Source organism: Spermophilus citellus, assembly GCF_964194105.1.
Source record: "Spermophilus citellus genome assembly, chromosome: 5".
NCBI lineage: Eukaryota > Metazoa > Chordata > Mammalia > Rodentia > Sciuridae > Spermophilus > Spermophilus citellus.
Window position 1 is genome coordinate 166,815,724 of NC_138186.1, and position 27,465 is coordinate 166,843,188.

Below are 27,465 nucleotides of genomic sequence, written 5' to 3' on the forward strand. Positions count from 1 at the left end.
AATTATGATTCCAAGAATTGAGACACTGTTAGTCTTCCTTCATTTTTCAGTTAAAAGAACTGTACTTGAACCAGAGATGCCAACTCAAGCAGTCTTAAGACTGAGGCAGGAGGAGTGCAAGTTCAAAGCCAGCCTTGGCCTTAGCAAGGCCTCAGCAATTTAGTGAGACTGTCTCACAAAGGGCTGGGAATATAGCTTAGTGGTAAAGTGCCCCCGAGTTCATTTCCCAGTAAAAGAAAAAAACAAACAAACAAAAAACAAACAAAAAAAAAAAAACCAAGTCTTGCCTTGAAGGATGGACCAATTGACATTCACATAAAGTAGTGAATGCCTCTATGCTACTACAGGGAAGATTTCAAGAACATCTGTTTTGTTAGTACTTGTTACTTAGAGCTCCATGGATGAGCTTGTTTCCTCAGCTGTTATGTGGCTGACCACTTCCGAGATACTTTCACAGAATTATGGAAAGTTATGCTGACAGTTTTGTCTCTCAGATGTTCCCCATTTCTCACACGAATAGCTCTTTATTCCCTGTACTCCATCATTATTCACTACTCTTCTATGATGATGGTGTCTTGGGCATTCATCTGTCTCCATGGCTATAATGAATACTTTATAGCCCTGAATAAAGTAATTATCTCTGATCTGGACCTATTATGGGGCAGTTGTGACGAGGCAGTGTGGAGCTACCCTTAGTGGTACAGAGCACACTGCCAACCTCCATCCTACGCAAATCCACTGGGGATTCACCACTCCTCACACGAATACCAATTTGCTAATTGGTAAGTTGGTGAATTCTGCTTTGTATCTAAAACCTGACTTGGATCCTTGCAACTGTTTATGAAACAACCAAGAATGGTTTCAAAGCCTCTGCAGGACAAACTAGCTCTGTAATACCAGTAAAATGGTGGCTACTTATAAGCACTTGGAAATTATGGTGGTTACCCACCCACTTCCTCTGCTAAGCAGCCCAGGTAACATGATTCTAGATCTAACTTAAGACTTTTTTTCTCTTCTTTCCTCCTCAATATTCTTAGCCCCCATCTGGCCCATACATACTTTTTAGTCAATATTGAGGATTTCTTGGAAGACAGCTGCTGCATGCCACTCAACAAAAAGTTACCTTCTCAAGATTTCCTCCTAAGCTGGTTCTAGATAGAGCCTCCAGGCAGGAGACAAGTGAATCTATTCTTGTCTCCAGAAGAATATATTCATATTTAATGCCCCTGATGTGCTAGGAGCTACATAACAAGGTCATGATGCAGATCTTATAGTCTAGTAGAGGAGACAAATGAAATTAGGAATTATATGGTAAATGAAAGGTAAGGTGAGGTATAAGACACTAGGGGGTGGGAGTGGGAGGTCACCAAATACAGGAAATTGGAAGCTTTCCTGAAGTAAGTGAAGTTCAAAGGGTGTAGATTTCTGGTTTCGTAACAGAAGATAGTTGTTAGACTGCTCAGTGAGATTTTAAATAGAGAAGAAACAAAGGTGGGAAGAGTTCGATATGATTTTGGCTTAATTGTGTTAAATTTGATGTGCTGATGGGAAACTTAAGTAGAGAAGACCAGTCAGCTCAAGAGACAAGGAGGTTGGATAGGACTTCACAGCTGTCAACATCAGGTGGTAACTGAAGCCATGCAATTGCCTGTTAGTAAGGGACAAGGGAACGAATGCAAAGTAGGAACCTTGGGAATTATGTTAAGGGGCAGCAGAGCAAACCCACAAAGGAGAGTGAAGACTGGCCAGAGTTAAGAGGAAAATATGCTAGAATAAACCTGAAACCAGGGGAAAGTTCTTTGAATTCCTTGGACTCTCATACGCTCGGGGATAGGGAACAGCGTCTGGATTATCAGAAAGCAGAGAATTGCAGTGCACTGCTGTTCCCATCACTACCCCAGACCCTAAGGATTTCTTTCAAAGGAAACACCACTATTCAATTTTTTCCCTCTCAGAGACCCATCTCTGGGGCCTACACTGCAATTATCTGCTCTGGGTTATTTGACCCATTACATCTCTGCAAATCTTAAAGTAGGTTCCCAGTACCTAATGATTTTTTTCAGTCTACTTTGAAGTTCAGGAGGATTCTTTCTCCAGACTTGTCAACAGCTTTTCCCTCCACAATCTTGTGACACGTTCTCTTGTTCCATCATATAGTGTTCTCAACCAACTGCAGTGCTTGCCTAGAAGCCCTTTCCTTCCTAGCATAGTAGATTCTGCCTTGCTGAGAACATGGCAGTTCTCTGCAGGCAAGCCAGCGAGCTGGGCAAGCAAACAGGATGGGTATTCTTTCAGAACAGTGGAAGCCCCACAGCTGGCCTGCAGAGGTATTTCCAAGAGGAAAGAGCTAAAGCTGGCACTAGGGCACTGAGGTTCTGGGGCTGGGGTTGTGGGGTTGTGCTCAATGGTGGAGCACTTGCCTAGCATGCATGAAGCACTGGGTTCGATCCTCAGCACCTCATACAAATAAAGGTTCATCAATATCTTAAAAAAAAAAAGCTAGGAGATTCTGATTTGGGCCCAAAAGGGTATAGAAAGAGTTTGAAACAGAAGAGACCCCGCTCAATACACACACCCTTTGCCTTTCATCATCCAAACGGTCAACTATCCATCAAAGGAAATTCTGATTGTCAGACAGGAGGACAGTCCAGTTCCTTACCTTCTAGAAGAGGCCGGTAGTGCCGGCCCACCAAAGGCAAGGTGAGTCCTCCCGGTCGCGCCAAAGAACCCATGTAGCGCCCAGAGAGAACGAAGGGTTACTGGCGACCAGGCAAAATGTGGAGGAACTTTGGAAGACACTGGGGGCAAAAGGATACCCAGGAGTTGTCCCCAGTCCTACGGGTGGCAGGATTTGGGATTAAGTCTTGGGCTGAGGACAGATACTCTTTTGTTAACTCCATTCTCTAGTTCTGGAAAACCCTCGGAGGTCCACATAAAGATTCAAGGTGTGTCCGTGCGCATCCGCAGACCCGGACCCCGCGCCCTGGCCCCGGTCCCCCAACGCCTCGCCTGGTCTCGGTGCCCATCTCCTGAAAGCGCGGCCCCGACCACACCGCGCGTCCTGCAGCCACCCGGACGCCCGGGCTCGCGCCTGCGCAGAGCGGACCACGCGGAGGCGGCGGGGGCGGAGCTGCCTTAGGCTCCGCCCCCAGGCACGGCCTGAAAGCCGCCGGGAAGAGCTTTACCGCACTCACAGGCGGCGCTGGGCAGAGGTGGTCGTGGCAAGATGAATGCAGGCCCAGACCCCGTGGTCATCGTCTCGGCGGCGCGGACTGTCATAGGTGAGTGACTGGCGGGTAGGCGCGGGGTCCGGGCCCCCTGCGCTTCAGTAGTCGCGCCGAGGGTCGGGCCTGTGTGGTGTGGGAAAAGGGTGGCCAGGAGGGGTCATAGTCCGCCCGCGACCCCCAGTACTGCCGGAGGGCTCCAGCGCCCTGCGCCTCCCTAGCCCGGGCCTGCGGCCCGCCCCCTGCCCGCCTGCGGCGCTCGCTCCGCCCCTCATCCTCGAATTGGCTCCTCGTGGTAGAGCCACTGTGCTGCCACGCCCTCCTATTGGCTGGCACAGGGAGGCGCCTTCTTGAGAGACCCCTGATTGGCCAGCTCCGGGACACGCCACCTGTCAGCTGTGGTCGCTGGGGCTGAACCACTGGTGGTCTGAGCCCAGGCACTGGGCGGAGCGGGTCTGGTAAAGCGAGGGTCAGCCGTGGTTGCCTCCACCTCCTTAGTGCGGCAGAACCCTTGGCCCGCCCGAGCGCCGGCTGCTTTCGTTTGGGCAGCGTGGGGCCGCATCCACACCTTCCGTGGCCTTTCTAGATGGCGCCCATCGCCCTGGCTCAGGCTCCTGGAGTCCCGAAGCGCGTGGTGGGCTTCTGCAGCGCGCCCAGGGTTCAGATCTCTGCTCTCTCCACAATTCTTTGTAGGCTCATTCAATGGTGCCTTATCTACTGTGCCTGTCCAGGACCTGGGCTCGGCTGTCATCAAAGAAGTCCTGAAAAGGGCCTCAGTGGCTCCGGAAGAGGTTTCCGAGGTTATATTGGGACATGTTTTGGCAGCAGGTAACTCCTGAGTGACCTCAGGAAAGGATGGGCTTATTAGAAACAGCCCCGTCCCCCGACCCCGGGCACACAACACCACACACAAGTGCCTCCATACATTTGCCCCAAATTCCCCCTGCTAGGATTTATCCTATCTTCCTTCTCCCAGCCTTGCAACTTCTTCAGCTCAGGATTCGGCTTCTTTACATGCTTTTCTTGCATGTTCCTACATCACTAACCTACACTGCCTTTCCATTCCTTAGAAGCAGGGCCAGCCTGATACATAGAAGAAATGCATTGTCCTCCACACATCAGTGAAAATGTATTACATTCCTCCTATGTGCCTGCACTGTGCTTGTCACTGTCTGGAGGAAGAGGAGTCCTGAGAATGCCCCCATCGTACTTCCAGTTCCTGCTGGGTTTATAAATCAGTGATCAGTGACCATACCTAATTTGATATTAATACTCATTTTGGGGATCTAGGAGTGTAGCTTAGTGGTAGAGTGCATGGTTACCATGTATGTGGTAATGGGTTCACTTTCCCGCACCAAAACAAACAAAAATATTAGTTCATATTCACTCAATAGTATAAATTCTAATTAATTGTAGTAATAATTCATAATACCCAAAACTAACTTCTGCCCCTACCCTGTCTGAGACCTGATGCATTTATCTGTGTACAGGTTGAATATCCCTTACTCAAAATGCTTGGGACCAGAAGTGTTTTCAATTTGTTTTTTGTTTTTTTTTTTTCAAATTTTGAAATATTTGCTTATACATACTGAGATATGTTGAGGCTGGGACTCAAGTCTGAACCTGAAATTCATTTATGTTTCATATATGCCTTATACACACAGCCTGAAGGTAATTTTATATAATATTTTTAATTGGTTCATGAAAAGTTTGTGTCACAGCTAAAGAGCCTGGAAGGTGTTTTTTTTTTGTTTTTCCCCCTTGGGAACCTGACTTTTAACTTTGACCTGTCACATTAGATCTTGTGTGGAATATTATGACATGTCAGCACTCAAAAAGTTTTACATTTTGGAGGATTTTGTATCTTCAGAACAGACATACTCAACGTATATTTGCAGTTCCTCTTCCTAATTCTGCTCAGCTTCTCCTTATGAACCTTAAAAGATTTGTATGAATTGTGACACTTTATCATGACTCTCCAAGACTTTAAAGTATGACAGTAACAACCTCAGCCTGATTGTGTTCTGGCCCCTTCCTCCTTCCTGTTTTCCCAGACCTGTAATTCAGATTTTTTCATTTTTCATAGGGTGCTTCACTACTGGTTTCTCTCATACCTCCTTCCATGTTTCATTGACTTCTTTTTTTTTTTTTTTTTTTTTTTTTTTTTTTGATACCAGGGATTGAACTCAGGGCCACTTGAGCACTGTGCCACATCCCAGCCCTATTTTCTTTTTGTATTTTATTTAGAGACAGGGTCTCACTGAGTTGCTCAGTGCTTTGCTTTTTGCTGAGGCTGGCTTTGAACTCACAATCCTCTTGTCTCAGCCTCCCAAGCTGCTGGGATTATAGTTGTGTGACTGATACCTACCCAGCTGTTTCACTGACTTCTATAGTATATCTTACATAATTATGATAAAAATAAACGGTTGTGGGGGTTGGGGCTGTGGCTCAGTGGTAGAACACTTGCCTAGCATGTGTAAGACCCTGGGTTCAAACCTCAGCAGCACATAAATAAATAAAATAAAGGTATTGTGTCCATTTACAACTAAAAATGTAATTAAATAATTTTAAAAATTAAAAAAATATATGGTTGTGAACTTGGGCATGGTGGTGCATGCCTGTAATCCCAGTGGCTGGGAGGATCACAAGTTGAAAGACAGCCTCAGCAACTTAGAGAGGCTCTAAGCAACTTAATGAGACCCTGTCTCAAAATAAAAAATTTGATTAAGAACTATGTAATGTTTTGAACAACCAACAATAAAATAATTAAAAAAAAATAAAATAAAATAAAAAATTTGAAATGTGGCTCAGCGGTTGAGTGCCCTTGGGTTCAATCCCTGGTAAAACAAAACAAAACAAAAAAACCTAAAACAAAAAAACCCAGCTTTGTTTATTGAGGGCCTACTAAGTGCGGGGCCTGTAAACTCTATGCTATGTGTTTCCCTTTTGCCTCACTTAATCCTTTTAATAAATGTCTTGAATCCTAGTATCTGCATTTTACAAATGAGTAAATGAGACTTTGAGAGGTCAAGTAACTTCCCAAGGTCACAGTTTGAAGTGGAGGTAGCACACGGACACAGATCCACCATACTTCTTAAACCAGGTATCTTCCACAATCATGTAATAAATATTCAATGAGCACCTACTGTGTGCCAGGCACTAATCAAACAGTTAGGGATAAGCACTGTGTCAGATAGGAATCCTCATTTTCATTCTATTAAATGCTAGCACTGTTATGTTCAGTAATCATTTCCTAAATTTAGGGTTTTGTCTTTTTAAGGTATTAAGAATTTCTTTGTGGAGGAGAAAGCTTCTATCTGTTAAATAGCTGAAGAGCAGCACAAGGCAATCTATATTCAAGGGCTAGACTGACTCATGGAGACTTATAGGCCTTTGTGCTTTCAGTGCAACTTAGCAGTGGGCTTTCAAAAGTGGCAGGTGGCATAGTTGGCAATTTTACATGTAGTTGCACCCTGATATTTTATCTTTCTCCTTGATTGTGTAGAGTCTTCTGTTCTTCTTCCAGGTTGTGGGCAAAATCCTGCTAGACAAGCCAGTATGGGTGCAGGGATTCCATACCCTGTTCCAGCGTGGAGCTGCCAAATGATCTGTGGGTCAGGCCTAAAAGCTGTGTGTCTTGCAGCCCAGTCTATAGGGGTTGGTGACTCCAGCATTGTGGTTGCAGGAGGCATGGAAAGTATGAGCAAGGTAAGTCCTTTGAAAAAATGCCTCTCAGTGACCTCTCACTGATAAACTTGTGCCCATACCATTGCTGAATAAGCTGATGCCTATCAGAACTGGAATCGATAGTAAGTCAACAAAAATTGGACTCAACCTTGACCCTACCTAAGTGTGTATTAGTCTTCAAATTGGAAGGGAAATTCCATTTGAAAAAAAACCTCTCAACTGGAACAGAACCCATTTTTTCCAAAGTATTGTTACTGAAGCATACAGTATTTTCTGAATCAAACTCATAATGTTAGTTTTGTCCTTGGTTTTAAATTTCTTTCCATTTTGAAGAAAGTCAAATTTAGATGTTAAATTTTTTTAACATTTATTTTTTAGTTTTAGGTGGACACAATATCTTTATTTTATTTTTACGTGGTGCTGAGAATCGAACCCAGTGCCTCATGCATGCTAGGCGAGCGCGCTACCACTTGAGCCACATCCCCAGCCCCTAGATGTTAACTTTTATCTTCCTGCATATGCCAAGGAGAAACCCAGGGACCAGACTTTGTTGACCTTTTGGAGGTAAACAATGTGGAAAAGAGAACTGCAAAGCGGTGCTCTTCTCCAGTAGGTTTGCCAGGTGGGAATTGTCTCACTAAGTCACATCCTCTAATTGGCACAGAGGTGAAAAGACAAAGGATATCCCCTGAGGCGGCTCAGGTCTGATCTGGGAATCCACTAGTCAGAGGCCAGTTCTCAGCTATTGCAGAGAGTCAGAAAGAGGCAGAATGAAGGTAGCAAAAATGATCGGTGATTTTGATGGGATCCTATGATATACTTTCTTAAGTGCTTTTGTACATATCGTCACAAAAGCCCAGTAGGATTGATGATATTATTCCCAATTTACGGGGAAGAAAATTGATGCCCAGAGTCAGCATTTAAGCACAGCTTTTGTTTTGTTTCTTTGAGATGGGTGTTTTTTGTTTTTTGGTACCAGGGATTGAACTCGGGGACACTTGACCACTGAGCCACATCCCCAGCCCTGAGTTGCTTGACGCCTCACCATTCCTGAGGCTTACTTTGAACTCTCGATCCTCCCACCTCAGCCTCCCGAGCCACTGGAATTACAGTCAAGTGCCACTGTGCCCAGCTTGAGAAGAGGTCTTGCTATGTTTTCCAGGCAGATCTCAAAATCCTGAGCTCCTTTTGAATCAGCTTCCTGAGTGCTGGAACTTGGGCATGTGCCACTCTGCCTGGCTAAATACAAGTCCTTTGGATCCAAGCCCATTACTCTTTCCATTCGGTTACAGGTGCCAGTGAGTTGGTGGAAGTTAAGAAATTTCTACCCAGAAATCCCTCTTATTAGTCAACCTACTTATTCTCATTGTATATATTATGTCTCCTGTCAAAATAAGTAACACATTGTTAGCATTACGGAAGTCCTTAGGTGATTGCTTCAATTTACAGATAATTAGTTCCCTCTCTGGAAAGAATAATGGGATTCTGCTTCTTTTTTTTGAGGGGGTGGTGGTACTGGGAGTTGAACTCAAGCCCTCTACCGCTGAGCTGTATCCTCAACTTCTTTTAATTTTATTTTGATCTTATTAAATTGTGCATTCTGGCCTTGAACTTTGATTCCTCCTGCCTCAGCCTCTTGAGTAGCTGGGTTTACAGGTATGCATCACTATACCTGGCTACAAATGGGATTCTTAAGGAAATAAGACACCAAATGGACAGGGTTGAGGGAGCCGTGGTAGTGGGTAGGTGGGAGAGTAGTCATTCCCTTTTTTTTGGACCAGGGATTGAACCTGGGAGCATTTCGTGCTGAGCTACAGCCCCAGCACGCCTCTTTTTTTCTTTGCTTTTATTTTGAGATAGGGTTTTGCTAAGTTGCCCAGACTGCTTGAACTTGTGATCCCTTTGCCTCGGCCTCCTGAGTAGCTGGGATTACAGGCATGTGCCACTGTTTCTGGCTTAAATCCACTTTTATTTCTTGTTTCCAGGCTCCTCATTTGGCTCACTTGAGAACAGGAGTAAAAATGGGGGAGATGCCGCTGGCTGACAGTATACTCTGCGATGGTCTGACAGATGCATTTCACAACTATCATATGGGTATCACAGGTAAGGCAGAGGTAGCTGAGAATACACTAACTTTAAAAAGGTTGAAACAAGTCAACCTCCAGATCCAGCAGCCAGCCTACTTGACCTTTGTCTTAACTGGCAAGCTGAGTGTGGAATGGCACCCAGAGGACCCTGATAAGTATATGGTGTTCAGTACTTTATGGTGATCGGCTGGCTAGCCTACATTTCCTTTGGGCCTCATGCCAGAAAGTGGTCACAGTTGTAGATGCCAGTGTTCAGAACAGGGCTTTGGAGGATGGAGTGTATTCAGGCAAGGAAGTAGGCCGTGCCTCCCAAATGCCTGCGGCTAACTGACTCCATCCTTAAGTTACCACACAGTGTCCTCCAGCAGTATGTCCCACAGGCCTGGCAGAAGGCAGATATCAGTACAAAATGTGTGGCCACAAAGTGGGCCAAGAAGACTGAAGCTAGAGAAAAGAAAGCCAAGATGACAGATTTTGATTATTTTAATACACGAAGGCAAAGAAAGTGAAGAGAATAATCAAGAACAAAGTAGGAAACGTCACAGGGCAGCACTCCTGAGAGTGTCCCCTGGAAAACCACTTGCTGGAATGCTGCTGGTGTAGCTTTTGCTGCTGCTGCTTGAACCTCCTCCTAACCCCTAAGAGTCCCGTTTAGTCCCTCCTCCACTTTTAGGTCATCTGTCTTCAAGCTTCAATACTTTCTTTTGTTTAATCCACTGTTCTTGAGGCTTTCAAATGAATTTTTCATTTCTTTTCAAAGATTTCTCTTTGGTTCTTTTTCAAAATTTATATTTTTGAACTGCTCATTCACATTCTGCATTGTTTTCTTCAATTCATTCAACTGTTTGAGTGCTTAAAAAAATCATTCTTTTGAATTCCTTGTTTAGTATTTCATCCACTTTAAGATTTCTGAAATCGGTTATTATGGAGTTATGAACTTTAGGTGACATTACCTTTTTTTTTCCTTCTATTTCTTGTATTTCTGTGTTGAGATTTGCAAATCTGTTGGGATTAATCTCTCTTCCACTTTTATGTGGTGTCCTTCTTAGTATGAGGCTTTCTTCTGCTAGCGAAACATGGGATATTGGTTTGTTGTATGTGTCGAGTTTATTTTCAACGGGACTCCATAGTGTGTAATCTCCCTGTAGCTTCTTTAGTTGTGATTTGTGGGTTTGCACAGAGTGTAGTGTTTCAGAGTGGGCGATACCAAGAGACACTCTGGTGCTTCAGAGTGGTGTGGGCAGCATAATATGTGGGATGTGCCTCTGTGGCCACTTCTACCATGAGAGTGGCAGTCCTATCAGGAGCTGGAGATTTCCAGATGCTATTCATAGTAGGTCTGTTATAAATGATGATGATGCTGGCTGCTTCCGTTGTGTTGAAGCACCTGAAGCTCTTTTTCTGGTACCGGGGATTGGACCCAGGGACACTTAACCACTGAGCCATCCCTAGCCCGTTTTTTAATATTTTATGTAGAGATAGGGTCTCACTGAGTTGTTTAGGGCCTCTGGGATACAGGTGTGCGCTACAGCACCTGGCCCTAAAGCTCTTGTTGTCTTTACTGGAGACTAGTGCAGATCTGGGTGCTTCACCAGGAAGGGCAGCAGCTGGATTCACGGCTCCTCTGTGGGAATCGCTTTCCGTCCTACCAGCCGTGTACAGTGGGTCAGGTATGGCTGTGGTTGATGTAGAGGACCCACTTAGATGCGATGTCAGCCACTGTTGTGCGTCTTCTCTCTGCACCACTGTGGAGGTTTCTGCCTGGGAGCCAGCATGGGGACAGGTTCACAGCTTAGGGCTCATGTCCCTCTTCTTTAAGTAGAACTTTCTGCCAGGATTTGAGCGGGCTTCTGTTGTAGCTCAGAGGCTGAGCGTCTGTCCTAGTGTGCATGAGGCCTTGAGCCCAATTTCAGCACTGGAAGAAAAAGAGAGAGAATAAAGCAAAACGAAAACAGACAAAACACCAAGGGGAGAATACTTACATAAAAAAATAAAAAGGAGAAGGAAGAGAAAGATAATGATACAAATAGAAATAAAAAGGAAAAAAAACGAGAAAGGCACTTAAAAATTTAAAATGAAATAAAGTAACAGACTAAAAGAAAATAAATAATAAAAAGTAACAATGACAAAAAAATAACAGGAGTCAATAATTCCTCCTGGCCAAGGTGCTCAGGAAATGCGAGTGAGGGCCGCTGGTCATGAGCTGTGCCCGTCATCTCCCTGGGTCTCCTAGGGTTGGAATCCATCAAGTACTGGGTGAGGGTCGGGGATGGGGGCTGTAGTTTGCTGGAATTTCCTCAGCTCTCAAACCAGTTGGGGTGCATGCAGGTTGTGTCAGATCTTTCTTGCCCAGTGAGTTAATGCAGACGTCGGCTGTGCCAGAGGTATATTCTCTTCAGAGGGTTTAGCCTGCACATCCAGGGCCTGGCAAATGCTGGGCTGTGGCAGTCAAGAACTTCTCACCAAGTTTGGGTGGAAAGCCACCTGTCCCAGGAGTATATTTGCTCTGGAGGTTTTTAGTCTGTGACCCAGAATTGTGGCAAATGCCAGAGCCCCCAAAGTGTGAGTGGCAATTGAATCACTGAGTTCTGGGCTGATTGAGGATCCCGGGAACCAGGTGATCTGCTATCCTCAATCCCAGTGCCTTCAGACCTGGGCCCTGCAAAAACCAGACCAACTGGTATTGCTCCCCATCACAGAAGCCAGGTTCACTGGAACCACTGATTCCAGAGTGCTCTCAGCAGGGTAAAGCTCTGTGCAAGTTTGTGTTGGCGACACTGCCCCAAACCAGGAGTGTCTCATGTGACTGCATTTCCAGTCAACATAGCGGGGTGTTACTGGAGATTATAGGGGTTTTTGTTTGTTTGTTTGTTCAGTTTTTGGTGGACACCACATCTTTATTTTATTTTTATGTGGTGCTGAGGATCGAACCCAGCGCCCCACGCATGCCAGGTGAGCGCATTTCTGCTTGAGCCACATCCCCAGCCCTGGAGATTGTGTTTATGCCAGCTTTTGTACCCCTACAGCAGTATAGTTGCATATAACAGGATCTTTCTCAAGATGGCTTCTGGCTGTAGCTTCTGAGAGGTTGGGAAGGCACTGAATTCCTTCTCTGAAGCTGGCTTATTGTGCCGTCTCCAGGTCACTTATTTACTTAAGCTATTTGTCCAAAGGTTGCAGCCTCGTGGAGGCTCGGTCATTTTGTGCCCTGCCAGACTGTGGCACTGGTACTTAACTATTTTTTTGCACTCCACGTTACATATTAGCCAGCTATCTAGAAGGCCCCTGGTTTTATGTTTATTGACAATGCAATTGGTAAATCAAAATAACTCATGCTTTTTGTTTGGTGATAGGAATTGAATGCAAGGACACTTTGCCACTGAGAGACATCCCAGCCCTTTTAAAAAATTTTATGGTGAGAGGGCCTTGCTAAGTTTTTGAGGCTGGCTTTGAATCTGTGATTCTCCTACGTCAGTCTCCTGAGTTGGTGGGATTATAGGTGTGTGCCACTGCACCCATCTCCATATTTTTTATTGGGGTACTATAGTTGTATGTAATGGTGGAATTCATTGTTACATGTTCCTACATGCACATGACAACATGACAATATTATTTGGCCAATATCATTCCCCAGTGGTTCTCCCCTCCTGCCTCCCCCTGGCTCTTTTCTTTACTCTCCTGATCTCCCTTTGACTTTCATGAGGTTCCATACCCTACCACCTTTTCCTTTTTCCTCTCCACTTTTGCATGTGAGAGAAGGCATACGACCCTTGACTTTCAGAATTTGGCTTATTTCACTTAACATAGTGTTCTCCAGTTTATTTATTTTCCTGTAAATTATATAATTTCATTCTTCTGTGTGGGTGAATAAAACTGTATTGTGTGTATGTACCGCATTTTCTTTATCCAGTCATTGACAAACACCTAGGCTGTTTCCCTAGTTGGGCTATTGTGAATTTTGCTACCATCAGCATGGGTATGTGTGTATGCTATAGTAGGACGACTTTAATTCTTCAGGATAAATACCGAGAAGTGGTATAGCTGTGTCACATGGTTCCACTTCTAGTCTTCTGAGGAATCTCTGCAGTGATTTCCATAGTGGTTGTACTGATTTACAATCCCACCACCAGTGTAAAGGTGTTCGTTTTTCTCCACATACTCTCAAGCATTTATTATTGTTTGTATTCCTGATGACTGCCATTGTGACTGGTGTTGATGAAATCTAAATCTCAATGTAGTTTTGATTTCATTTTCCCAATTGCTAACTTTGTTGAACATTTGCATGTATTGGTTGACCATTTATTTGTATTTCTTCTTTTGAGAACTGTCAGTTTAGTCAGTTTAGTTCATTTGCCCATTTATTAATTGGGTTATTTGGTTTTTTGGTGTTAAGTTTTTTTTAGTTCTTTAAATATTCTGTATATTAATCCTTTGTCAGAAGAGTAGCAAACGTTCTCTCCCATTCTATAGGTTCTCTTCATATTGTTGGTGTTTTTCTTTTCTTTTTTTCTGTGCAGAAGCTTTTAATTTGATGCCATCCATGTATTAATTTTTGGCATTATTTCCTGCTTGCACCTATATGTTAGGATGTTGACCCCACATTTTCTTCTAGAAGTTGCAGTTTCTGATCTTATTCCTAGGTCTTTGATCCAGGGTAGAGCTAATCTCATTATTCTACATATGAATAACACCATTTGTTAAAAAGGCTGTTTTTTTTTTTTCTCTAGTGTTTTCAGCACCTTTGTCAAGGGTCAGATGACTGCATCTGAGTGGGTTTGTCTCTGTCTTCTATTCTGTACCATTGGTTAATTATCTGTTTTATGCCAGCACTTACAGTTTTTGTTACTATAGCTCTATAGTATAATTTGAGGTCAGGTATTGTGATGTTTCCAGAATTTTTTTTTCTTTTTTTTTTTTTACTTAGAATTGCTTTGGCTAGGGCTGGGGTTGTGGCTCAGCAGTAGAGCAGTCACCTAGCACATGCGGGGTATTGGGTTCCATAAAAATAAAGAAGTAAAATAAAGGTATTGTGTCCAACTAAAAAATATTTTAAAAAAATTGCTTTGGCTATTCTGAGTCTTTTATTCTTTCAAATGAATCTTAGGACTGCTTTATCTAGTTCTGTGAAGAATGTCATTGGTATTTTGATGGAGATTACATTGAATCTGTATATTGATTTTGGCAAAATGGCCATTTTAACAATATTAATTATCCATGAACATGGAGGGTCTTTCCATTTTCTTGGGTTGTCTCCAATTTCTAATATTCATTGTAGAGGTCTTTCATCTCCTTGGTTAGGTTATTCCTAGATGTTCATTTACTTGTTATTGGTCTGCTTAGGTGTTTTTGTTCTCTTAATTCAACTTTAGTAGGTCATATATATCTAGAAATGTATCCTTTTCTTCTTGGTTTCCAATTTATTGGAGTTTTCAAAATAATCCCTAATATCCTTTGCATTTCTGTGATGTCTGTGGTGATTTCTCCTTTTTCATCTCTAATTGTAGTAATTTGGGTCTTTTTCTTTTGTTAGGCTATGGGCTAATCAATCTTGTTTATCTTTTTCAAAGAAAAAGATTCTTTGTTCATTGTTCCTTTTTATATGTTTTTCTCAATTTCATTGATTTTTGACTCTGATAATTATTTCCTTCCATCTATTGGTTTTGGAATTGGTTTGTTCTTTTTCAAGACCCTCAAGTCAAATGCATCATTAGATTTATTTGGGTTCTCTCTGATTTTCTTTTTCTTTATTTTTTTTTTTTAAGAGAGAGTGAGAGAGGAGAGAGAGTGAGAGAGAGAGAGAGAATTTTTTTTTTAATATTTATTTTTTAGTTATCGGCGGACACAACATCTTTGTTGGTATGTGGTGCTGAGGATCGAACCCGGGCAGCACGCATGCCAGGCGAGCGCGCCACCGCTTGAGACACATCCTCCTCAGCCCCCTCTCTGATTTTCTTATGTGACGTGACACTCAGCTATCTTTCTTCTTAGAACTGTTCTAATAGTGTCCCAGAGGTTCTGGTATGTTATATCACAATTCTCATTGGATTCTAAGAATTTTTAAATTTCTCCCAATTTCTTCTATCACTTACTTATTCATCATTCATAAGTGTGTTGTTAAATCTCCATGTGTTAAAATAGTGTTTCTAGTTTTTTTTCCCTAATTTCATTTTATTATGATCAGATAAGATGCATGGACTTGTATCTTTTTCTGTGTGTCTGTGTATATGCTGAGTTGCTTTGTGGCCTCAAATATGTTCTATTTTGGATGTTTCCATGAGCAGCTAAGAAGAAAGTATATTAAGCTGATGTCAAATGAAATGTTCTATAGATGTCTGTTAAGTCCATTTGATTTAAATTTTTTAGGTCCAAAGAATCTTGACTGCATTTATGTTTGGATGAGTAATATACTGATGGGAGAGGTGTGTTGAGATCATCCACTATTATTGTACTGGGGTTGAGGCTTTAATTTCAGTAGTGTCTGTAAAGGCAAACTCTTCTTTTTGATATAAAACCAGTTAGTCCATATCAAAAGAATGTTGGCATTAGAAATCATGAATGAAAGCTAAAACTAATGAAGAAGTTTAATAAGAAGATATTTTCCTAGACTTAGAACAACTTCCCATAACTTACTGATTAGTTATAAATGGAAAAATAGTACCTGTAGAGTTAGAAACCTGGCAGATACCACTGTAACCAGGGACCAAATCTGACATCATCTGGGATACATTGATTACTTTCATGTCCTGACAAGATTCCTGAAAGATCATGCCCTGACAAGATTCCAGAAAGATCATGCCATCATTTGGTGGTATTCTGCCTTTAAGCAAAATTGTCACATAGAAGCTTGAGGAAACATGAGACAACCCAAATTGAGGACATTTGATAAAATAGCTGGCCCGTGCTCCTCAAATTTAACATGCACAAGGCCCTGGGTTCAAATTTCCAGTTAAAGAGGAAAAAGAAAATGTGTAGTTCAAAGTCCTTTTCATAGAGCAGACCATGCTGAAGAATCTCAGAGCTGGAAGAGCAAGTTTATGAAACACAAAGGTAGTCTAAAGAATGTTCCAGATTAAAGGATACTAGAGATGAATAGTTAAATGATGTAATATATACTCCTGCATTGGATTCTGTACTGAAGAAGAAAATATCTTCCTATTGACTAGTAGGATGATAGGTTAAATTTGAATAGGGACCAAGAATTAGACAGTAGTATTAAATTTTCTGATTTTTATAACTGTGGTTATGTTAAAAAAAAAAAAAGGCCTTGTTTTTGGGACATGTACACTGAAATTAAAATTCAGGGGTGAAAGGACAGTGTATCTCCAGCTTTTACTCAGATGGTTTGGAAAGAGAATGTTAAAGCAAATGGGGCAAAAGTGGCCTAAGTCATTGCAGCATTTTCAGATCGCTGCCAGGACAGGGCATTGCAGACAGCGCCCAGCATTGCACCTCAGCCCACTAGGAAGCCTGCTAGTAGGTGTGGTCAGCACTGCTTTAAGTGTGGACAGCTTGAACTACCAAAAGCCAGTTTATGAAAATATTGGGTTTTACTTTGTTTTTCCACAGCTGAAAATGTAGCCAAAAAATGGCAAGTGAGTCGAGAAGATCAGGACAAGCTCGCAGTTCTGTCCCAGAACAGGACGGAGAATGCACAGAAAGCTGGCCATTTTGATAAAGAGATTGTACCAGTATTTGTATCTTCTAGAAAAGGTGGGTAATAAAAATCATAATTTAAACCTTGACCTATTTATAGTAAGAATCATATATAGGAATTTTTATACATTTTTATCTTAGGTTTTTCAGATTGCAATGATATTATCCTGGTTATATCTGAATGTAGGGGAGAGGAGATGCTGTATTTATGGGACATGGTAACATAGAAAACTGTTATCAGCCATTGGCTTGTGATTATTAAGGGGCAACAGCTGACCTATTTCCCATATAAGCTAAACTAAACCTTCTCAGAAGTCAACATCCATTAATTCCTGTTGCTTCTGTGTGGGACTCATATTCTAGAGAATGGATCTTCTAGAGAATGGTCACATGTCATTGTCTAACACAGAATGCTGCAATCAAGTTCCTTCATTGATAACTGACATCTCACCTCCAGGCAATCTTGAGATTGGCTGTAAGACATCCTGATTCACTCAGTTTTAACCAGCCAAAAGTGCTATGATGCAAACTCTAGCACCTTTTGCTTTGACATCTCCCTCAGGAAAGGTTGGAACATATAGTAATTGTACTTTTCTTCTACTGGAATGAGTGGGTATATATTAACAATCTTTCTGCCAAATATGAATCCTCATTTCTGGGAAACCTATCATTCCCAGGACAATCTAAATCTTGGCTTCTCTTCTTGTAGGTCTCACTGAAGTTAAAACAGACGAGTTTCCTCGCCATGGGACTAACCTTGAAGCCGTATCCAAGCTAAAGCCCTACTTTGTTACGGATGGAACAGGAACCATCACCCCAGCTAATGCTTCAGGTTCAATTTTTGATGGGTATCTGGGGAGATCTATTTTCTGCAAGGTCTAACAAGTGAAGTGAATACCTTTTTATACACAAAATGGTTCTTAAAATTCATTTTAGTTTAAGGAAGAATTCTATTTGATCATTAGCCTATATTGAATTTGATTTCTTGGTAGTCCAACTAGACATAGAAAATACAGTATAAGGCTGGGGAGTGGCCCAAGCGGTAGCGCGCTCGCCTGGCATGCTTGTGGCCTGGGTTCGATCCTCAGCACCACATACAAAGACGTTGTGTCTGCCGAAAACTAAAGAATATTAAAAATTCTCTCTTAAAAAAAAAAAAGGAAAAAAAGATATACAGCTGCCTTTATGCTTTTCTAATACAGAAATTCCTAGTACCCTTCTGTGATTCCCGAGTATATTTATTCCAGTAGAGACTTCCTAAGTCTCTACTACTCCACTTCTATAACCTCTCCATTCTTTCTCTTATTCCCAATATGGTAACTGAACCAAGGCACTTTACCAAAGCTGCATCCACAATTTTTTTTTTTTTTTTTGACAGGATCTCGCTAAGTTGCTCAGGCTGGCCTTTAAGTTGTGATCCTCCTGCCTCAGCCTCTTATGGTTAGAATCACAGGCACATGCCAACATGCAGGGTCAAACATACCAATTCACTTTTTTTTTAGTGTTGGGGCTCAAACCCATGGCCCCATGCATGTTTCACAAATGCTCTACCACTGAGCCACATTCCTAGCCCCAAATGGCTTTTCTACACTATAAAGTCTGAATTGTGGCAAATGGCTTTGCCAAGATGGCCAAGTAATTTAATGTCTTCAAATGGAAAAGTGAAATTCTTTTAAGTAAAATTAATGAGCATCGTGGAAATCAAGTCGCTTCCATTTTATAGGAATGAATGATGGTGCAGCAGCTGTGGTTCTCATGAAGAAGTCAGAAGCTAACAATCGTGGGCTTTCACCTTTAGCAGAGATTGTTTCTTGGTCACAAGCAGGTGTGGAACCTTCCATCATGGGAATAGGACCTATTCCAGCCATAAAGCAAGCTGTAAGTGTAACTTTAGATCTCATCCTTCACTCTAGGTAAGAACTCTTTAGACCAATAATCTGTGTTCCTGTATTCAGTTCACTTCACTTCTAATTTCTGCTTAGTCTTCCTACTACTTGGGATGCCAGGATTGTGCTTGGTTTTGTCAGGTTTCATCTGCTCTTTCCCTTTGTAAAACACAAGTCCTTATTGGTAGCTTTGAGTTGTTTCTTACCATGAAGAGCAGCATTCGGCTCTTTTCTATTCCATCATCTTACATGGACATGACTGATGCTACTGGTTCAATATTTATGAATTTGGAACTTTTGAGGGATGTTTTTAAACAGCACACCCTTAACCTTTTGGATAGAACTAAATCATTGGGCTGATCTAGGAACACCACATAGTGGTAGTTTAAGAGATCCTTAAATGTGGAACATTATCTTCGTAAGTCAACAAACAAGGTTTAACTTTAAGCCTTTCAACCAGACCTATATCCCATTTATCTTTCTTTAGGTTGCAAAGGCAGGCTGGTCCCTGGAAGATGTTGATCTGTTTGAAATTAATGAACCCTTTGCAGCTGTCTCTGTTGCAATAGCTAAAGAACTTGGATTAAACCCAGAGAAGGTAAATAAAAAGAAAAATCAGTACAATGAAAATATGAAATTAGATATTTTTAGGGTTGTCCGCTTGGCAGTGGATGATATTGGGACAGATTAATTACAAAATAACAAAGGGGGACTGCAGTTGTGGCTCAGTGGTAACGCACTTGCTTAGCATGCGTGAGGCACTGGGTTAGATTCTCAGCACCACACACAAATAAAGGTCCATCAACAACTAAAAACTATTTTAAAAAATAACAAAAGGTTGTCACCAATGCATATCAAAGGTTATGATTTTATTTCTAAGCAGTCATGATGAAAATTGAGCTTGAAAGTTTTGACACTAAGTGGACAAAGATATTTGGGATTTTAACCTCTATCTGGAGATCAAGGGATCTAAGACAAATCTTTTTCTTCTTAGGTCAACATTGAGGGAGGGGCCATCGCCTTGGGCCATCCTCTTGGAGCATCTGGCTGTAGAATTCTTGTGACGCTGTTACACACATTGGAGAGAACTGGTGGAACCCGTGGTGTTGCTGCCCTGTGTGTGGGAGGTGGGATGGGAATAGCAATGTGTGTTCAGAGAGGATGAAATACTTAACCACACTACTTAAAGCAATCTGAGCTTTTTAAACTAATAAAGTTTGTGATGACCAAAGTGAGGATGGAGACCATCTTCACAAAACAGAAGTTGATAGCATGCTGTACTTTAATGTATACTACTCAAGGTATAAGACATTGCATTTAACATTGTTATAAATAAAAGGGAGATTCAGATCAGTCATCAAGGGCTCCAGAGGGAACAGCATCTTCATAACCTCCATGCTTATCATCTTTACTTTCTGGGTGTAATTTAATAAGGTCATCAATCCGAAGAATGGTAATTGCCGCTTCTGTTGCAAATTTCAAGCTCTTCACTTTAACTACAGTTGGTTCAAACACTCCTGCTTGCTTGTTGTCTCGAGGTTTACCATTGATCAAATCAAGACCAATCCTACAATTAAGGTGACATAGCTGATTAAATGATTTCCCACAGGTTGCTTAGGTGGCCTGTTAATTCCAAATATTCCATTCAAATATTAATCTTGAAATACTGGCTTTATGGTTACACTTAACAAACACAGCACTGTGCAATACAAAAAGGAAGAAACCCTGTTCCCAGACATCTAAAACACGTTATGTGCTGCATGATAACATTTTGGTCAATGAAAGCCCAAATATAAACATTGGTCCTTCCTAGAAGATGATTACTATTGCCTATACCTTACAATGTTCTCATGATGATCACTGTGAAAAGGAGAAAAACTATATGCTTACCATTTTAGATTTTTACGTTCTGGATTAACTTGAGCCTCATTATGAAAAGCTCTTAACTTTGCAACCAGATCTATGGAGTCTTGGGCAGCATTAACTGCCAGTGTATTAGGAATAACAAGAAGAGATCTTGCAAGCTGTTCCTGAGAGCCCTAAAAGGAAAAGATAATTAGGTTCTTTTCAAAAAGGAAAATCCTAAGGTTCACAGCAGCGATTAAGAACCCAGACAAAGCATGTTAACAAAATGCCAATTATACCCCTCTTGAAAATCAACTCTTACCATGCTGGTTGCATAGTTTTCAAGGTATATGGAAAGGGCTGCTTCTACAGCACCCCCACCAGGAACGACAGATTTCGACTCCAAAACTCTTTTCACCACACAAAGAGCATCATGTAAAGAGCGCTCCATCTCATCACACATGAAATCATTTGCCCCACGTAAAATAATCGATGCAGATGTTCGTGCCTTAGTACTAATAAGAACAAAAAGTAAAACTGTTAAAAAAGAACATTTATGAATACTGTACAAAAAGAATGTCTAGGGCTGGGATGTAGCTTTGTGATAGCTCTACCACATTTGTCTAGCAAGCTCAAGGAATTGGGGTTCAATCCCCAGCATTGTAAAAAGTGAAAAAAGAGGGCTGGGTTGTGGCTCAGTGGTAGAGCATCTGTCTAGCAAGTGCAAAGCTGTGAGTTCAATCCTCAGCACCACACGAAAAACAAAATATATATATATAAAATATAAAACACTGTCTAGACCATGCAGAAGAGAAGAAACTAACTTCACCTCAATTTACAATGGCCCAATATTGTTTTATCCCACGCATATAACTGCTTATATCACTGAGAGACTACAGCAGCAAATAAATGGGAAGGAAATTTTTTACTCAATGAAATGTGCATAGCTTTAATTTGGAAAGTAGCTCTTACTTTTTGATTAAGATCAATTCATCATCACAAATTCTCTCCTGGACCACTTCTTCTGCTTGTCCCAACATTGTAGCTTCAAAAGTTTCTTTACCTTCCAAATTGGCCAGGGTTGACAGAATAGTTGCTATAGGAGTTAAAAAGATCTCTAAATATTGTTTCCCATGATATTAAAGTCTTAAATAAAGAAACATTTACGATAAAAGTGATGCATTACAAATTAAAGGTTTACAGCTAATTATCAGATAATTAAGTTATATTTTATACTAATATGAAACTATATCATTTTGAAGTGAATAAAATCAGTTCATGAATTCCCAACAAACTAAAGAACTTTTCCAGTTCATGAAAAATAGCTCTATATTTATCGTGGACAGTGCTGAGTGTTTTTGAAGCTGCTCAGTGCCAGTACTCCAATGTAAGGCTTGTGCCAGAGAATGCATATCCACACAAGGTTTTTTATTCAAGATCTTGCAGTTGTAGTACCTCCAGAAGCTTTAGCAATACGCTTAAGATCCTTTTTCAAAACTCTTCTAACTGCCATGGCGCCAGCCTCCACAAAGTACTTCAGACACACATCATCAATTCCACCAGTGGTTAGAATAACGTTGGCACCAGTTGCCAGGATCTTCTGAATTCTCTCCTTGGTGATATCTGATTCTCTACAGAGAAAGTATTTTCGTTAACTCGTTACTTTCTGTGTTTTTTAATACTACAACTCTTAACTTCCATTGAATACTTTTCACAAAGATTAGTGTAGCTCAATGGTACAGTGCTTGCTTAGCATGCACAAAGACTTGGGTTCAATTACCAGCACCACGAAATTAAAAACTCCAAAATACTTACCATGAAATAACTGTAGGCTAAGTTATATCAACTGTTCTTTCCTACCCAGAAGCAAAATTAAAATTAACCACTTTGCTCTCCTCAACTCCAATTTGAGTTCCTATCAAGTATGGTTAGAAAGAAATAGGAGGCCCTGCCTTCAAGAATCTTATCGGGAATTACCAATTTCTCAGGGCAAATGTTTAATAAAGGGATCAAGAGTTAAACTGCAGAAATAAGTAGGACCAGAATATGAACCTGGCAGGCCACATTAAAGAGTCTATATGGCTAAGATGCTGGTGTTTCTAAGCAACAGTAGTGTTACCAAATCTGCTTCTTTTTACATGGAGTGAGGACTTGAACCCAGGGACTCATGCATGTTAGGTAAGTACTAAATACTGTACCTCTGAACCATACCCTGCTATCCTTTGAATCTGTATTTTCAAAAGGATGCCAATGTCCATATGAAAGTTGCAGTGGAAAGATGAAGGACTGAAGACATGGGGACAGTAACTGGAGATACAGAAGTATCCCTTATGAGGACCGACAGCGTGAACGAAAGTCAAACTACAGGCACAGGTAAATGGGAGGTATGGGCAATCAAGAGCACAGTTTGGGATGTTGTAAGTTTAAAGTCTCTGTTATTCAGGGAAGGCTGCAAAGAGGAAGTCAGTATATAAATCATAAGCAACTCTAGTAAGGAAATATAGATTCAAAGTCAATATACAATTGAAGTCATGGAGTAGATGAGATTATTCAAAGATTTTTTTCAAGTAGTCAATCATGCATTCATTTTGGTCAATGATAGGCCAAATAAACAACAGTGGTCCTATAAAAAATTATAATGAAGCTGAAAAATCCTTATCACCTACTAGCATTATAGCAGCTATCTTGTCACAATGCAGTGGACACACGTATGTAGTGATGATTATTATAAACTAATGACACTTATCAGTTGTATTAAAGCACAATCAAGCACAGTACATAAAACTTAAATGATCAAAAACGACTGTTACTCATCTGTAGACTTACCATACTTATTGCCTCTGCCTCTCAGGTAAGTGAGACTACAGACTACAAGGATGTACCACCATACTTAGCTAGTTTATTATTTTATAGAGTACTACTACTCACCCGGTCTACTAAATAAGTACTGTGTACCAGATACTGAAGAACCAAGGCTACAAAGCCAAAGAAATAATTCCATCTCTATATTCAGAACTCACATTATAGTTGTATACATAGCAGAAACTGTGTAAGCCCAAGAAGACAAAGACTGGGAATAACCCAGATTGAGGGAAAGCCTCCCCTCTTTAAAGGCATGTTAAGACAGAATTGGCCAAAGGCTTGATAAAGATCAAGAAAAAGGAGGCTGGAGATGTCAACTGACTTTCATGCTAGTGTTATTATTAGTGGCCCTGACACTGGAGAAGAGGGATGAAAAAGGGATCGAAAAGTAAAGTCCCAGCAAACATGTTTATATCACTCTTGTGGCACCTGGTTGATAAGAAAGGACAGGGAGTAACTATGTCAGGTGGATGAGCAAAATGCTTTAAGGACAGGAGAGCTCCAAGTGGAATCCAGCAAAGGAAGAGTTGACTTAAAGATGCAGTTGTTAAAGAACAATCAATGAAGGAGGGCTCTAAGGGAACAGACTCTGGAAAACATACTGCTGGAGAATTCCCCTATGATAGAAGGAAAGAGTAAAAGGATACACATGCATATAGATTTCGAAGATGGGCAGCATTTCTAGCTTTTGCAAAGATTTCTTGCAGTCTTTGGTTAGTTGTTTCTTCAAAGTAACCAAACAGCAAAAAGTAAATAAATAAATAAAAATAAAAACACACTCCCAAGAAGAAGTAGAGAATAGAACAGCAGTTATCAAAGTCTGGGAAGGGTGTGGGGGAGAGATGCAAAAAGTTGAATGGGTGCAGGGACAGGAAGAACTAACTGAATGTTTCAAAATAGCTAGCAGAGAGGATTCTGAATGTTCCCAATACAAATAAATGTCTGAGGCAACAGATAATGATTATTCTGGTCTGATCATTACCCAAAGTGAAGCCACACTGCACTCAAATATGTAGTTACTACATGTTAAAAATAATGATAATAATAATAATAAAATGAGTGTGGATAAAGTGGAAGAAAGCAGGCAAAATCCCTGGGAGCAAACTACCTTCACAACTAGCTCTTCCTGTATGCCAATCGAGTAACACCATCTGCAGTCCATAGTATCCAGTATACAGTAGCAAAAAGTCTGAACTGCTTCTTTGAGGAAATAGGTTCTTGGCTTTTATACCTTTAATCTCAAATCAATTCATAAAGCCAAAAATTCCACAAAAAGTTCAATTTTCACAGAAGTCATAGCACCCCAAATCCCTTTTAAAACATCATCACATTTCCTATTTTTTTTCTAGAGGTTCATGTAGAACAGTTTGATTTGGGTAAATGTTAAGTTTTCCAAAACTCTGATACTTAAAAAGTCCAGTTCTATAGCCATCAGAATGATGACTATTCTGTCCTATGAGAAAACTCATTCTTTCCAGTCTACTGTCGCCTGGTTCAACACAAAGGAGTTTTACAAACACCCCTGACAAAGGTAAAAAATCTCTCAATATAGGGCCGGGTGCAGTGATGCATATCTGTAGTCCTGGCAGAGGAAGGCTGAGGCAGGAGGATCACAAGTTCAAATCCAGCCTCAGCAAAAGTGAGTTGCTAAGCAACTCAGTGAGACCCTGTCTTTAAATAAAATACAAAATAGGGCTGGGAATGTGGCTCAGTGGTCGCCAAGAACCTGTGTTCAATCCCCAGTACTAACAGATTAAAAAACCAAACCAAACCAAACCAAAAAACCCCTCAACATACCTCTGTCTAATTTGGTCCAATTTTTCAGGGTCTGTAATAATCACTGTACACCAAGCTTCATTTTTGTTTTCTGTAGGCTGAAGTCAAGGCAAGCAATTTTTGCATTAACTATTCTCTTGGGCATGCCTATAAGTGAACATAATATTTTGTGATAACTATAACAATATTCAGTTCACATAATACACCTATCCCTAAAATTAAAATTAAAATTATTAAGCCTTAAATATAAAGGCATTAAGGGGAGATATTTCTTTTAGTTTGCACGCATCTTAACTTTTTTTATGTGCTCAAGTTACAAAAGATGTATTTTAACTATAGAAATCTCATTCTATGATTAAATCTCAAACCTTACCCTGAGATCCCACCACACAGTTAAGTGCATAGCCACTGATCAGCATGCTCTCCATCTGACTTCTCCCATGGGCTTTCAGAATATTAACAGAATTGATAGGATAGCGAGGCTGGCCTCTTATATCTGTGTATTTAATAGCAAGTACAGCATCTACTACCATATTAGAGAAGAAATCACCATCTCTAAGCTGATAGTTAAGGATAACAACAGAACGAATGAACAAAGGGTACACATAAAAATCAAAGGCAATTGAAAGTGACTTTCTTTTTAGCAATTTCATCAAAGAAAAAATATTTATCAAAGTGACTTATTACTTATCACCATCCACAGTTCATATCACTTACACATGCTTTACATTATATTTTTACCCTTGAAATACAAAGAAAGCAACAGGCAATTTCAACACAATGTCATGTCTCTGACAGATTTATCAATTTGCATTAAATTGATAGTTAAAACTTTTACTGTTTAAAAAAAAAAAACCCAAACCTAAATCAGGTTCAATCCCTAGCACTCTACCCACCAAAGGGGTAGGGGTGCTAAACTTTACTTGGATGCAAGGATACATTCCAATAATTTTGGAAGACATGGAAGTCTTAGCAGCATTAATTAGGCAATCTCTTCCAAGTTCATCTGTGTTAATAATTAAGTTTTCACTGATATAGTGCACTGCTTCCCTGTTTAAAGGGACAGAAAAAAAAAGTTAATTCAGTACTCAAACCTTTTAATGTTATCACATTAAAAAAAGACACTTTTTATATTTATTTTTTAGTTATGAGTGGACACAATATCTTTGTTTTATTTTTATGCGGTGCTGAGGATCGAACCCAGTGCCTCACATATGCAATTCGAGGCCAGTGCTCTCCTCTGAGCCACAATCCCAGCCCTAATGTTATCACATGTAACAGTTTCAAAATGTCAAAGGAAAGGACTTTTTGTTCAGCCATTTCCTATAGAAGGAGAACACTTGAAAATCCTCCCTCTTCAGATCATGGCAACTTTAATCTATCCCATAAGCATAGCCACTAAAGTCTATTATTAGAAGAAAATGTGGTAGTCATATGGGAAAAATCATTACTGGCTCTAGTTCAAGTGTTACTTGGTTGTTAAAACACAACTTTTTTAAACCAAAATTTAATTATTAATCAAAACATTAAAACACTATTTATAAGTACTGTGTCAAATAAAAAATTCCTGAGAATGCAAACAATCTTACTTGCAAGCAAGTCGATAGCCACTAATAACTGATGTGGGATGAATTTTCTGTCTGACTAATTCATCTGCATTTTTCAGAAGTTCTGCTGCAATAATAACCTGTTGAGAAAACAGTCATGCGCTAAGATGTCTGGCACTGGATATATCATGCACCCACAAAAGCAACACTAAAGTCGTCAGGTATTATTAACCAGAATGGTGAGTGATGGAGAAATGAACCACAGACTGGGTGCGGGGCTTCAGCAACAGACATGTATATATTTCTCCTGGTTCTGGAGGTTGGGGAGTCAGATCAGGATGGCAGCAAAAATTTTTAAAAGGCACTAAACGAAAACACCCACCCAGGCTACTTGTGGGAGGCTGAGACCATGGCCTCTAGTCTGAGGCTGCGTGAGGTGGCAGCACTTAACGTGTCCTGGCTGTTGTTTCCACAGTTCCTGTATCAGCTGCTGACTGCCACCTTCAGAGTGTGTGCAGGATGAGCTTGGTGGCTGCAGGGTGGCTGCAGGGTGGCCGCAGAGTGGAGTTGGCCTCCTGGGGGCTGCTGGTGCCTTACACCTTCCCTCCTACCAGGTCCTTGTGACCGCCTCATGGAGGTGCTACTCTGTCACCTTGTACTGTATTTGCCGTGCTTCTTCTATTTATGAAGCCATTTTTGTCCCTAGTTACATGTGTCTTCTTTGCGGTGTAAGCTCCTTTGGGATGCAGACAGTCTCCTGTCCCTGCAGGCTGGTGGCATGGTTCAAGGCTGAAGCTAGGCAGTTGCTGCCCTCCACCTAGAGGGAAAGCTGAGTAACTGTGACAGTAGGTTGGCAGGTCCCGGCTGGAGGAGGGCTGGCGCCTACATAGCAAGGGCC

The 27,465-nt window shown here is 41.1% G+C and overlaps 1 protein-coding gene and 1 pseudogene across 2 annotated transcripts; one reads left to right on the forward strand and one right to left on the reverse strand.

Annotated features, from left to right (window-relative positions):
- Window positions 1–3,142: 3,142 nt before the first annotated feature.
- LOC308649765 (acetyl-CoA acetyltransferase, cytosolic-like) lies at window positions 3,143–19,894 on the forward strand. The gene is made up of 9 exons (XM_081295585.1): window positions 3,143–3,281; window positions 3,918–4,052; window positions 6,751–6,932; window positions 8,897–9,014; window positions 16,565–16,708; window positions 17,361–17,483; window positions 18,375–18,529; window positions 19,025–19,135; window positions 19,532–19,894. The coding sequence occupies exons 1-9, from the start codon at window positions 3,227–3,229 to the stop codon at window positions 19,700–19,702; spliced, it is 1,194 nt and encodes a 397-aa protein (XP_081151711.1). The 5' UTR covers window positions 3,143–3,226; the 3' UTR covers window positions 19,703–19,894.
- Window positions 19,802–26,715, reverse strand: LOC308649766 (T-complex protein 1 subunit alpha-like; annotated as a pseudogene). The gene is made up of 9 exons (XR_014024434.1): window positions 26,610–26,715; window positions 25,960–26,070; window positions 25,394–25,575; window positions 25,042–25,167; window positions 21,838–22,013; window positions 21,355–21,478; window positions 20,705–20,897; window positions 20,428–20,576; window positions 19,802–20,104 (listed from the first exon to the last, which is right to left on the reverse strand). The product of XR_014024434.1 is annotated as a T-complex protein 1 subunit alpha-like (transcript).
- Between the last annotated feature and the right edge of the window lie 750 nt (window positions 26,716–27,465).

What these genes read in the sequence shown, in the direction of transcription:
- LOC308649765 (XM_081295585.1), top strand. Translation starts at nt 3,227, where the DNA reads ATGAATGCAGGCCCAGACCCCGTGGTCATCGTCTCGGCGGCGCGGACT. An exon ending in CACCCCAGCTAATGCTTCAG is followed by an intron (nt 17,484 to 18,374) that starts GTTCAATTTTTG and finishes TCCATTTTATAG; the next exon opens with GAATGAATGATGGTGCAGCA. An exon ending in TTCCAGCCATAAAGCAAGCT is followed by an intron (nt 18,530 to 19,024) that starts GTAAGTGTAACT and finishes ATCTTTCTTTAG; the next exon opens with GTTGCAAAGGCAGGCTGGTC.